The sequence below is a fragment of the Cylas formicarius genome, unplaced genomic scaffold, assembly GCF_029955315.1.
Source record: "Cylas formicarius isolate icCylForm1 unplaced genomic scaffold, icCylForm1.1 PGA_scaffold_3__17_contigs__length_32017465, whole genome shotgun sequence".
In the NCBI taxonomy this organism is placed as follows: domain Eukaryota; kingdom Metazoa; phylum Arthropoda; class Insecta; order Coleoptera; family Brentidae; genus Cylas; species Cylas formicarius.
The window spans coordinates 28,258,558-28,271,896 of record NW_026844326.1 but is presented as its reverse complement, the minus strand read 5'-3'; the positions used below and the strand labels follow the sequence as shown (position 1 = coordinate 28,271,896).

Here is a 13,339-nt window from a genome sequence, read left to right as displayed (position 1 = left end):
TGAATATATATTTAAATATATATTTGTCTTGTCTTTTAAAATATGAATTCGTCAAGAAGAATGTGTAAATATGGTACTGATTTGTTTTGTTATATTTGCGAACGAAACATTACGGACTTTGTTAAGCAAGCTTACACTGAATATTTCGGTTTCAAAATGGACAATGAAGTTTTGTAAGTTATGCGTTGAGTCTTTACGGTTATGGAAAAAATGAAAACGTTCTGGATTAGACTTTGGTATTCCCATGATCTGGATGGAGCCTACATATCATTTCGATGATTGTTACTTTTGCGTTGTAGATGTAATTTACAGTCTACAAAATGTCCTACACTACACAGTGAAAATCCTCCTCGGCCTATTTACGTTTCAAAAGTAATTCGAATGCCCTCAGAAACCATAATGAAATCGGGACAGTCTACAAGTGGAAGTGAATGGGAAGGTGAAACATCTACGCCCAAGTTATTTTCCGAAAATGAACTCAGCGACTTAATACGTGATCTCTATTTATCAAAACAAGGATCAGAATTATTAGCCTCAAGTGACAATTGCGACATACAGGACACGAGAAAAAGAGTTATTGCAATGTTTTAGTGAAGATGAAGGTCTGGTGTACCGTAAAGATATCACGAAGCTACTTTTGGACATGGGTTTAACAGCATACAAACCTACTGAGTGGCGACTTTTCATTGACAGTTCTAAAAGAAGTTTGAAATGCCCATTCAACAAAACTCAAAGAGGAGTATGAAAGTGTAAAATTAGTTTTAGAAAAAATTAAATACGCGGAACATCAATGGCCGATTTGTGTAGATTTGAAAATGGTTAATTTTTTACTCGGTCAACAGAGTGGATACACGAAATACCCGTGCTTTATTTGGATGTGGGAAAGTAGAGCAAAGCAACATCATTGCAATCAAGATGTTTGGCCTGTGAGAGATTCTTTAACTGTCGGTAAAGGCAATGTAATAAGAGAGCGATTGGTAAGAGGAGACAAAATCATACTCCCACCATTACATTTTAAGTTAGACAACGACGGAAACTGTTTTAATTACATTTGTAGAAAATTTCGTAAGCTTAGTATGGAAAAGTTGTAAGGTGGAACATTTGTTACGGCAAATGATGAAAGGCTCAGATTTTATCAAAGTTATGACTGTTCGGGAAAATAAAGCTTGTAAAGCACCAAATTATGAAGAAATTGTGCAAAATATGCTGACAAATTTTCAGATTCTAGGAGCAAATATGAGTATCAAGTTACACTATCTTCGCAATCATTTAGATGTTTGTTAATCTTTCAAAATAAAACTAATATTTTCAACATTTATGTCATTTTATTTCTTGTTTTCCGATTTTTCAAAATTAAAATGAAAATAAAGATTTTAACAAAATTGAGAGCAATTCTTACAAAATCATTGATAGTTTCATGAATTGTGAGAATAAATATATCCAAAATTAGTCTCATACCCAGTGCAACAAAAACACTGTATACCAGTGTAGCGTATGAATTTTTTGCAACGACTTGTTGGAAATTACTGCTACATCAGGAACTGATTAAGGTTTTTTTTTAACAAAAGGCAAATATTTAGATAATAGGTCATCACCTTCCTCAATATTTTAATTTTATGTCCGGTTTCGTGATTGTGTTCGGCAACAGCTGATGGGTATATTTGTCTTAGTTTTAAGCCTAGTTGATGTTAAGAAATTTTTGATCAAGTGGTGATTTTGGGTAGAAAATAAACAAAGTAAAGCTTTTGAAAGATGTTAGGCTTTCACGGCCAGAAACTACATTACTAAATATTTCCGGGCTTTTGAGCCGTGGTCCCGAGATTAAACTCGACGTTTCGTCTACAACTGCGGTAGACATTTTCAAGAGCGGCGATGCGGTAACGGTCGAAGTGTTCTTCCTTACTGCTCTCCGATGACTGGTTGGTTGACTGGAAGATCTGCCGTATTTAAGCGCGCTGTAGTGGGCGTGACCTCGGTGGCGGGCTTGGGCTGAGCTTGGCTTGGTAAACACGTTGTTTTGTTGATGACCTGAGTCCATGTTTTACTGATATTGAGACCTTCTTCTTTTCTATTGAAATTATTCTGATGTTTTTGAATTTCAATAGCTTCTCTGAACAGACGTGGATAAAAATGTGGTGTTTTGTCCAGTACCTGCGTGTCTTTGAACATGATACGATGGTCACCTTTGTAAAAAGCATGTTCTGCCACTGCTGATTTTTCCGTGTGTCCAAGCCGGCAGTTCCTTTTACGTTCCTTTAGCCTAGTTTCAATGCTTCTCTTTGTGGTACCTATATATACCGAGCCACAGGAACACGGAATGCGGTATATCCCTGGTGAAGAAAAGGCGTCCCTTGTATCCTTGGCAGACCTGAGGCTTTGTCTGATTGTAGTCGTTGGTTTAAAGACGACCCGAACGTTGTGTCGTTCTAAATGTTTACCGATCCTGTCTGTGACGTTCTTAATAAAAGGAAATGATACATTCCCTTGAGGTTCCTTTGTCGTATCTCTTGTCTTAGATCTTCTATTTTTCATAGCTTTTTGTATTTCAGAGGTGGTATATCCGTTATTTTTCAGGGAATCGGTCAAGTGATTAATCTCTTCACGTAGGTACTTGGGTTCGCTAATCCGATTAGCCCTTGTCATAAGGGTTTTTATTACCCCCATTTTCTGTCTCGGATGGTGATTAGATAATTTGTTTAGGTAACGTTCCGTGTGAGTGGGTTTTCGATAAACTTTATGACCCAATTTTCCATTTGGTCGCCTTTCTACCTGCACATCTAAGAATGCCAACCTGCCGTCTTTTTCTGTCTCCATGGTAAATTTTATTTTATTGTTAATGGAATTGAGATGCGCCAAGAAGATTTGAAGCTCCTTTTCGCCGTGGCTCCATATTACAAATGTGTCGTCCACGTAGCGGAACCAACACTTGGGCTTCTTTTGGGCAGTATTTAATGCCTGCTGTTCAAACTTTTCCGTGAAAAAATTTGCTATGACCGGGCTTAATGGGCTTCCCATGGCTACACCGTCAACTTGTTCATAAAACTCCTTGTTCCATTGGAAATAAGTGGTGGTTAAGCAGTGTCGGAAAAGTTCTGTGGCATCGTTCCGAAAACGTGCAGATATTAAATCCAAAGTCTCTTTGACTGGCACCATAGTGAACAAAGAAACAACATCGAAGCTCACTAATATGTCTTTGGGTGACAATGTGATGTTTTTGACCTTCTGTATAAACTGAGTCGAGTCCTTGATGTGTGATGCTGTCCTCCCTATGAGTGGTTCAAGGAGTTTGGTTAGATGCTTGGCTTGAAAATGTCTACCGCAGTTGTAGACGAAACGTCGAGTTTAATCTCGGGACCACGGCTCAAAAGCCCGGAAATATTTAGTAAAGTAAAGCTTTGTTATGAATCATGTTTGGAAAGGTATCGAACTCGGATAGGGACAAGGTGGAAGCAATTTCAAGATGTAGAGACAGACGAGTCTTATTGATTTGGTCTATTTCCTTACGGATATAATGAATTCTTTCTCGAAATAATGCGAAACTAGATTTTTGAAGAATTTTATACACGAATAACGTTATGGTCTCTACAACGTATCAAAAAAGGTCAGTGTACAGAGTCATCGTACCGGTTTCAGTCGGTGATCTTCTCCAAATGCGAGTCAGTTTCAGTTAAGCCCTGAAAAAGCGCCTAAAAATTAAGTTCTTTAAAAGCAGATGTCTTATTACTTAATCTCAATTAAACTACCTACACATATTGTAAGTTTGAATAAAGCTTCGAGTTTGAGATTGAGAATTTTATACCCACAAAACGAGCCTGGTTGAGAGTTTTGTTTTTCGATGGGTAAAATAATATTTAAAAAAATAAAACGTTGTTAACCGAGAAATAAAAAGAGCGTCTTATCAGTAACGGTTTCAAATGTCTTAGAATTGGATTCGTAAGATCCTGCAATCCATTTTGACGAAGCCTCAATGAAAAACTCCGCGAGTTATGCAAAACTTCGCTTTTTCAAGTAAAGGAGAACCATACATGATCATTTGACTAATGTCCCTCTTTGGTTCGGAGTTCGTAGCGTCGACACGAGGTCGACGACCTGCCCGACACTAAACGTTCAGTGCGACAACTGGAAAATAATCGAGAGATGTTGCACATGATTAAGCGTAGCACACATCTGCGAGTCTCGTTTACTCCAGATCCCAACAATTATAGCGACTAAGTCCGCAAAGACGAACCAAACAAAGGGAAACGTTAACCGTACATTCGGCTGACGGGTTTTCCCCCTCTTCCCGCATCCGGGAGGATAACATTTCGCGAATTGGGCCATGAAACTTAATCAGATAGATTTTATCGATGCCGCCTCCGAGTGCGACGGTTTTCTCCAAATACCACCCCCGGTTCGGGCGACGCCTGCAAGTTAATCTGGGGTTACCGCCTGATTAAAAATAAACACAAGTGTCGGAGATAATCAGCGACGTAGTTAATGTTTGATGGGTCGCCGTTCGAGAGAGGGTACAGGAAGGGTAGATAGTGTTAGCGATTACGGATAAGATTGCGCATATACGTAGAGGTTGCGCGAAATCGGCAATCGATGAATTAGTCGGAATCAATCCTACGTAGACTGACAGCCCGCATACATATATTTGTGTTGATTATGGTCGATTTAATTATTCGGCGATGCGTGCCATCAATTATATCGTCGGTGGCGGAATGCGCCTGGAATGCACCGCTCCCGGACCGGGATTTGTAATACCCTATTGTTGGCCCGGGCCGGCGCCATGTTGCCAATTAAGCGGAAATTATAAATCGCCGAAGCGGGATAAACCGGAACAAAGGAAGAAGTCGACTGTTGACGGGCGAGCGAAGAAACCCGCCATTTGACGATTGTCCCCGGATTCAATCAAGACAACATTTCATTTGTATTGATTCACAATTCGTAGAGTTACGATGCCCATCTTGTTTTGATACATATGTTTTAAACTTTGTGTCCATCAAATGGGCCAGATTTAATTTGATTTTCCAATTGTTTTAATCCACCATCCGGTACATTTGTGTATGGGGACAGTTGTGTAGTGCAAATTCATCTGTTCGAATGACCTGCTGTAAGTGAAATGTTACCTTTTAATTGGCTTCATGCAATTTTGAGGTTAATAAAAGAATTGGATTTTTTTCTATCTAAAACCAGCCACATTGGTATGATTTTTTTGAATATACTTGTTAAATTGTTTAATTGATCTAGCTTGCGGGAAGTGTTACTTTACCACTTCAGTTTCGTTTCCCACGGATCCGAGCCAGTTCCGACATTTCCGGGATTTTACCGCACGGGTTTGGGGTTTTCGGAGATATTTCCCACGGTTTGAATTTTGACGCTTGTCAATTCTAATGGTCATGTCAGCGAATGTGTTAGTGTTTTTTTTTGCGAAAATGAACCCAACATCTAAAAGTCATAGAAAAAGTATAGTATGCAACACGTTTGATAAAATTTTTAAGTCACTCGTTTATTAAACACTCGCTCCGCTGCGCTCTGCTAGTGTCAAGTAATCTCGTGAGTTAAATGCCGTTTACTGCACTTGTTGCATAATATACTATATTCTATAAAATGACGTAGAACAAAAATCGTATCGAAAATAGTAATAATGTTATTTACAAATCGTCTAAATTCCACCCGCGTTGGTCGTTGATGAATTCAAGTTGCTGGAGTTTGCAAATGAGAAAATCATTTCAAATGCCGAATCTATCCTAAACAAATTGCCATCTCCAAGATATAATGAAATTCGACTTGAAACCGCAAAATTCTTTTAAAAATCCACCTCTCTAAATCTAATATTCCACAGCCTAAATGCGTTCCTCCAATACCTCTAAAATCAAATCCCGGCATCGTAATTCTAAAAGCAGATAAAAAATTCAAGATATTCTTGTAGACGGGTCCTATCGTCAACTTAAAAACAATCCTATGTCCTCTATGGAATGCAACTTTAAATCTGTTATAAAAGCTTCTCCTCTATCAGAATCCCTGAAAAGGGCTATCACCCCTCGTGAAGTTCAAATTCCTCGTCTCCGGACTCTCTAAGATTCACTAACCAGGATTACCCCTTCGGTCTATTGTCAGCACCATTGGTTTCCAACATATTCACTAGCAAAATATCTAACTGCTATATGAAAATACTATAAATGATAGTTGCGTACCTAGCTCCATTTCTATTTCACTGAACAATTAAAAAATCACATTAGATCTCCGCAAGGTATTCTGATTAATTTCAATAAAGAAACAGATAATCTAGAGCCAAACCTTCTTATCTTTCAAAATTGCTTCTCTGGAACACGGTCTAATTTTTGAATAACCTTTGGGAACAGCTGTGGGTTGTCCATTATTACCATAATTAATTAAGGTAAGCCGACATCTTCCATTTGCAACCAAAATTATGGAAAGGTTAAATTGATGATACTTCAGTTATTTGACCTTATGGCCAAGAATCCCTAGTTGATTTTCTTCGACATTTAAACTCTATATACCCTAACGTACGTTTTACCATTGAATTGGAAACTAATAACCAGTCTTAGATATTCTTATCAATAGAAAATCCTAGCATGGGATCATTGTGTTTACAAAAAACCTACGCACTCAGATCGATACCTTTATGCATTGTCACATCCATATCCAGCTCAAAAAACATTGGTTATCAAATATCTTGTTTACAGACCAGTAAAACACTTCTCATAATTTCCACAACCTTCCAGAGACAACGAATCCCAAAGCGCTTGTCACTGTTGTCCTTCTTTATATTCGAAATATCACATATCAAAAGTTCTTAAGAAATATAACTCCAAAATTACTTCTTCAAAAATATCGTAAATTCTTCGATCCGTCAAATACAAAATTCTGTTTGAGGCACCAACATTCCATGTATATACGCAAAGAATACATTGAACCGGACATCAAATTTCTAGAATCTATAGAAATCTATAAACAAACATCTATAAACATCTATAATCTATAAACAAACAATGTAAGAAACCGTCATCCGAGTTTCTTGAAAGATTAATAATAATGTCTAACCTTAAGCTGCTCTGTGGTTACCTTATCGACTTGTAAGTAATAAAGTGTTAATAATTTGTAATTCGTTCCGAAAACCCGTCATTAAGTTTTTCTTTGACCTTCTTAATCGGTGCGACTGGCGGCCGAACAAAGGGCCGGACTATTGATCGATAGTTCCCCTTCCAACCGCGCGCTTAGCACTTACAAACTTTCAACGGCCTAATAAACCCATTACCGCTTCGAATTTATTTGTAAAACACGTAATAACAATAATAGCGTTCGTTAATAATTATTGCACAGGGGCTCGCGTGATGAGGTCGGGATTCCGGCCGACGTAGCATTGAAGTGCACGCCATTCATTTTTATTCCTGGACGGGTTTATGGAATATCGCGAAACGTTTACTAGATCCCAACATGCGATATTACTTATTCCTAGACGGCGTTGCCGTCCGTTATTTATTGAAATCTAAAATCTATACGGCCATATTCGATACGGTATCGTAAATCTGACGTGTTTCGTTTTAAATAACCTCGAAACCTGCATCCACATAAAGCTTTGACAGACGATAAAAATGAGTACCGTATCGTGATACGATAATTTTCGTTTCAGTTTCCGAGAAATTTTTCGAGTTGAAGCGTGTAAGGGCCGACGACGGCTACATCAAGGTCCAATGTCTCGCCGATGGCGTGTTCCCGAAACCGGTCATGAGTCTACATTCGCAAGAGAGGTAAGAAGCGCACCCATTATGTACCGAAAGTAAGGTCTGTTCGTAGATACAAGAAAGTGACTAACTGATACGAATTAAGGAAAGACCCGGACAAGCTGTAAGAATGAAATATGGCCGAACAGGTCCGTACTTTGCTTGGAATTTATGATATATCAATTATTTTGGGTTTTGTTAGGAAAGATACTAAACAATATTTATTTATTTATGTATGTATTTATGTTTAAATCTAAAAGAAAATTACAAATTATTTTTATTACCAACCTAAATTACTTAAAATGATTCACATAATATATCCTGTTCTAATTATTATTTGTTCGATATTATTTGCAATATGGATATACGATTGTTCTGCTTTTTCTATATGTTTCTATATGTTTAGCCCGACTTTGTGGAGGGATGTTAAAAACTTCGGTTTCTATAAGTATGAGTATGAGGTCATTGGAGTTGAAGAGAGAGAGAAGAATCTTTAATATTTTTCGCAGGCAGAGAAAGTCCATTTGGAATCCAACCATCTTTAGAGCCAGCATGCAAAATAGTTATTCTTTTACCGTTTTTTGATGGCGCGTTTGTTATACACTTATCAGTTGAGTCAGCCCAACCCTTTTCCGGGGTACCGTAAGTGTCGAACCAGGTTTCATCCAAGTAAATAATTGGCCTTTGTTCTTCTCTGTAAATCGTAATTTTTTCTAAATATTCTAAATATTCCATTAAAACTTGGCTTTTGTGATTTTTTTTTCATCTAAAACCCATGTGTTGAATACACTTCCATAAGGTAGTTCTGCCATTAACATCGGTTTCATCTTTTTCAAGCCTTCTAATTAAGATATCTAATGCAGACACGCTTTGTTCCTCGTATAATTGGTAAATTTTACGCCGTATTATATCTTCATCACTTTCATCTACACTCGAGAAAATGTCAGCATCGCTTTTTTCTTTCCTCGCTGAAATGGGATTATTCACAATTTTCCATACAGTTGATGTTGGAATTTTCGTCAATGTCAATTTTCGTCAAGTCAATAGAATAGTGTTTTCAACACACACACGCTGTATTACACACGAAATAAGAATGATTACCAATAAACTTAAACTAAGTAGTATACCAAACCAAAGAATATTAAACACAGGAAGGTATAAAATTATTTTCTATTATGGACCACAATTTTCCTGAATTTAAATTCCGAAACTTTCGGTAATAATCTTGTTGCATTGTATGTTAATGTCCATCCTTGGATAATCCCAATCAAAAGCAATTGGTCATTTTCTTATATCTATGAGCAGACCATACCCGACCAATCGAAATAGGCGACGCATCCGTAGTCGAAGGCCCAAATCCGTCTGTTAGTCGATGGTGCATTTATTGCTTTGACGTTTTAAGTATATTACACTACCTTTACCGCAAACCTCCGCAGAACCGTGGTAAGATCCATCCCAACAGATTTTTATTCTGCATTAAGTAGCTCTTGCCTGAGATGGACCGTAACGAATATTTGTAGAAATTTTAAATTTGATTAAGCATTGACGCTGCGGGGTGTTTTCGAATAAGAAGCTTTTATTCTAAAATCAGATGATCAGATATCGTTCTTAAGAGTTTAATCTAAATTGCAATATATATTACGGTGGTATTTGACTATGATCCTTCCAGTGATTAAGTATTTATGTACTTGATTCTTGAGCTTTGACCCTGCGAGGCTGTTTTCACTGGATAGTTGAAAGGGGAAGGGTAAGTAACTATACTCTATTATCTTACCGGTAAGTTTGAAAATAATCATTTTTATCCTGTGTGCCTGTCGATTAACAACATAGTTCTTGCATTTTTGTGTCTTCTACATAGTCCTTCGATTTGTAAACAACAACAGTCTTTTTTGATACTGTAGTTTTAAGCTTTAGAATGTGATGACCGTGGAATGAAGCAGATGTTCCCCTGTTAGAAGAAGACATGGAAAACAACGCAGTATTTGAAGACGAAGTGGAGATGGTAGTCGAACCTAGTGACATTTTAAAAGACGAACTACCTCAGTAAGTCCTCGGATGCTAAACAAATTGTTTAGAAATTTAGAAGGCGAGCAGCAATAAAAGCAAGTGAAATGACCATAGTTCGGAAGCGAACTGTAAGCAAAAATTGCTGCAAATGAGATAGTCAACAGGAAAGTGGGAGAAAATGCTGGTATTTCGGAGATCTAATTAGGCGTATGATCTACGACGCCTATGAAGTGAATAGAAGAACTGCATAAAAAAGTACTGACGGACTTAAATATTAGTTGTGCCAAAGAGTCGGTGTGTACTGTTTTGAAGAAAATGGATTTTCAGTTCCAAGCAATTAATAATCGTCAAGTGCTAATGGAATCTCCAAGAATTTCGTCATGGAAGGTGGATTATTTAAATGCAATTGAAAAATTTCGAGAGCAAAATAGTGTATTTAGTGGTTCGACACTCACGACGCAGTAAAACAAGGATGGTGTGATAAGAGTAACAAGTGTGTACTAGACGTGTCCTCTTCACATGGAAAACGCATAATAATTCTTCATACTGGGTTTACAAATGGTTGGGTGGAGGATGCCTTATTTTCGTTGGCCAAAAACGTCAAAGTTTCAAGTATGGATTACCATAAAAACATGGTTGGAGGACTGGTTTAAAACTAAACTGCCAAAACTATCAACAAATACTGTTATTGTGTTGGATAATGTCTCGTATCATTCAGTCCAAATTTGAAAAATTCCAAATACTACGAAAGTGATTTATATTTTGGAGAGAGCTACACGAAAAAACAACTTTATCGATATCGATGAAATCTTGAGGTTATCCCGATATCATTATATGTTTAACCCGATTGAGATTGAGTAACTGATAAATGATACTATGCAGAAATGTATTGAAATAGAACCTAATAAACTGTTTCTTTGTAGTAATTTTTGTAGAATTCCTCGGCGAAAACGATTGAAAACATACTTATATCCCGCTTGTTATTGTAGGTAGATAAGTTCCTAGGACGGTCCTGGAATAATTACAGGTGTGTTCTATAAGTGGCGGCGGTATTGGGGTAACAACAGGATCGGTTGTAAAAGCACTATATTTCTGGTCGAAGTATACCAGCTACACAAATTTGATTTTGAGTCGACTACTACAGGATTTTCCTAGTTTTGATTAATTTTTTATCGAGGTCTTTTATTTATACACTGTTTATGTGTGCCTGTTTACTCCACCCCTAACGTTAACATTCTACCGTTGTAGGTGATGTTCGCGTATAACGCTTCGAATTTTTGGTCTCTGATTGTTCTTTTGATTAGTTTCATATTGCTGCGCTTTGTACGCCCACCTCCGCAGTCGGTTCTCTTAATCTTACACCTGACACGGGCTGCGTGTCGGGGCGTGGCTCGCCATGGGGAATTTATGGGTTAACCGCCCTCATTCCCTATTGTTTAAAACATTCTATCGAGGAAGCTTCTAATTGCTTCCTGTACCTGTTTTCGAGGCATCGCATCCATCGCTATTACGCTTACGGTGTAATTATGTCCGGCGCTGGAGGTTTATATCCGCAACGACTGCGCCGTATTACTATCGTTTGATGTTTCCATTTGTCAAAACGTGAAGACGTCTTGAGGACGGCGGTTTAACGGTCTGCGTCAGACAATCCTAACCTACGGAAACGTAAAAGTGTTTCAACCGCCAACCCCCGAGATACGTATAATCTGAATGCAGTCGCTTTATAGTCGGTGCAGTATTTCCCATTCATCCGACACTTTTTAAAAGGCGAAAAGGATCGCTTTCGAGGGTCTCTCGTAGTCAACGTCGAAGGCGCTTTTCGAAACAGCCAGCCGCCGAAAGAAAGCTTTGACGGCGGCCCTCCACAATTTTCAAAGTGCCGCTGTGTGCGTATGTGTGTGTTTGCGAGAACCGTTTACTGCGCGCCTCGGAAAATAGTCTACAATCACCACCCCTCCGAAAGAGGGTTGTTCGATTTACGTCGAGCATCGCGAAGAGCGTGGTTGATTGTTTAATAGGGGACGGGTTTACCCCAACGCCATTTTTATCAGAGAGCCGACTGGTTATACATATTAAATATATTCATTACCATAAATATGCCGATGACATCAATTTGTATAACTCTTTTGGTGACATCGACCATCAACAAATTAACGAATGCATTAATTTCGGTATAACTAATTTTTACAATTGTCCCCACAAGGTTTAACGGCGTTTCTTCAATTCTGTGTTTCAATTTTTTCTTCTTCTTATTCTTATTTTAGGACTGGGTAGTGTGTTTTCATCAAGAGTTTGCCAAGAGCATTTGGGATGCTGAGGACCAGCTTTCATGCCATCTTATAGGTGGTCGTCCAGGAGGTAGAGCTGTGTCTGGTTTCTTTTCCTTTTGCAATTTTTGCCAATCGTTCATTTGGCATTCTGTCAACATGGTCTGTCCATTCTCTTCTACTTACTGCATCCTAAATATTAAACATATTCCTTCATTTCTCTTATAATCGACTAAGGTATGTCCTGTTATTGATCTTAGCGGCATTTCCGTTGTTCTCAATCTAATTTGGAGGTGCAATTTTCAAAAAACCTTTTCAACATTTGTGCGACTTCACATATCCCCACCGCAAATAGTTTAGCGGAGTTAAATCGCACGATCTTGGGGACCAATTAACGAGAAAGTGGTTGGTTTCCAAAAGTTTTCTTCAACAAATCAATTGTTGCACGAGCTGTGTGACACGTTGTGTGGTCTTGTTGAAGCCACAGCTCCTTCACGTCATAGTTATAAAATTGATGAACGAAAAAGTCCATAATCATGGCTTTATAGCGGAAGTACGGATCAATTATTCCATTAACCTATAAAGCTCACCTTTTCTGTATGTAACGCTGACTCAAAATACACTTGAGGATTATCATCGCTCCAAATACATACATTCACCGAATCTACGCCTTACTTGATGATCGTGTGGCTTCAATTCTTGGACGAGTTGGATTTTGTCAACACGCAAATCAAGATCATTCTTCAAAATCTTCCATAAACTGACAGCTAAATGGATTAATTGCTCTGACGGACGATTAGGTTAAGCATAAAATGAACGCGATGTGCGATACTTATTTCGAGCAGAACTATGATTTTAAAAATAAATTTGCACAATTTGGAAGGGTTGTTCATGCGTCAGTCTGGTCATTTTAAAATGCTGAACCAAGCTAAACATGATTTACTTGACAGCTGACAAAACGCCAGCCAGTTAAAAAAGTGTTGCAAATTTAAAATTTTATACCTCTAAAAAAACTCTATTTGCTTGCTATCCGCTACCCTCCTTCGTTCCTTTTATTTTCCCCTCCTTGTTCTAAAAATCTTCTGAACTTTGCTTGAGCTGAAGCTTAAACAGAAGTAATTTGTTTTTTTTTGCTCTAGTGTTGTTTATGCAATGACCACTTTTGTTTTATTTCCATTTTATAATATTCTTTAACAAACCGCTCTCGTAGGGGCCTTCGAGCCGTAACGAGGTCTTCGGATGCCTGAAATCGCATGCCGCCTCCGTCGCATAAGCGTCGCGTCGACTTTCTTGCAATATTGCCACGGATAAAACCGTATTTTACTCGATATTACT

At 38.1% G+C, this 13,339-nt stretch overlaps 1 protein-coding gene across 1 annotated transcript in view; it reads left to right on the top strand.

The window, feature by feature from the left end:
- LOC132699494 (uncharacterized) overlaps nt 1-13,339 on the top strand; it is a 321,798-nt gene that overhangs the window by 171,159 nt on the left and 137,300 nt on the right. Inside the window, exon 4 of the mRNA XM_060666244.1 lies at nt 7,640-7,757. Coding sequence (XP_060522227.1) covers nt 7,640-7,757 — 118 coding nt within the window. The remainder of the gene's footprint in view (nt 1-7,639; nt 7,758-13,339) is intronic.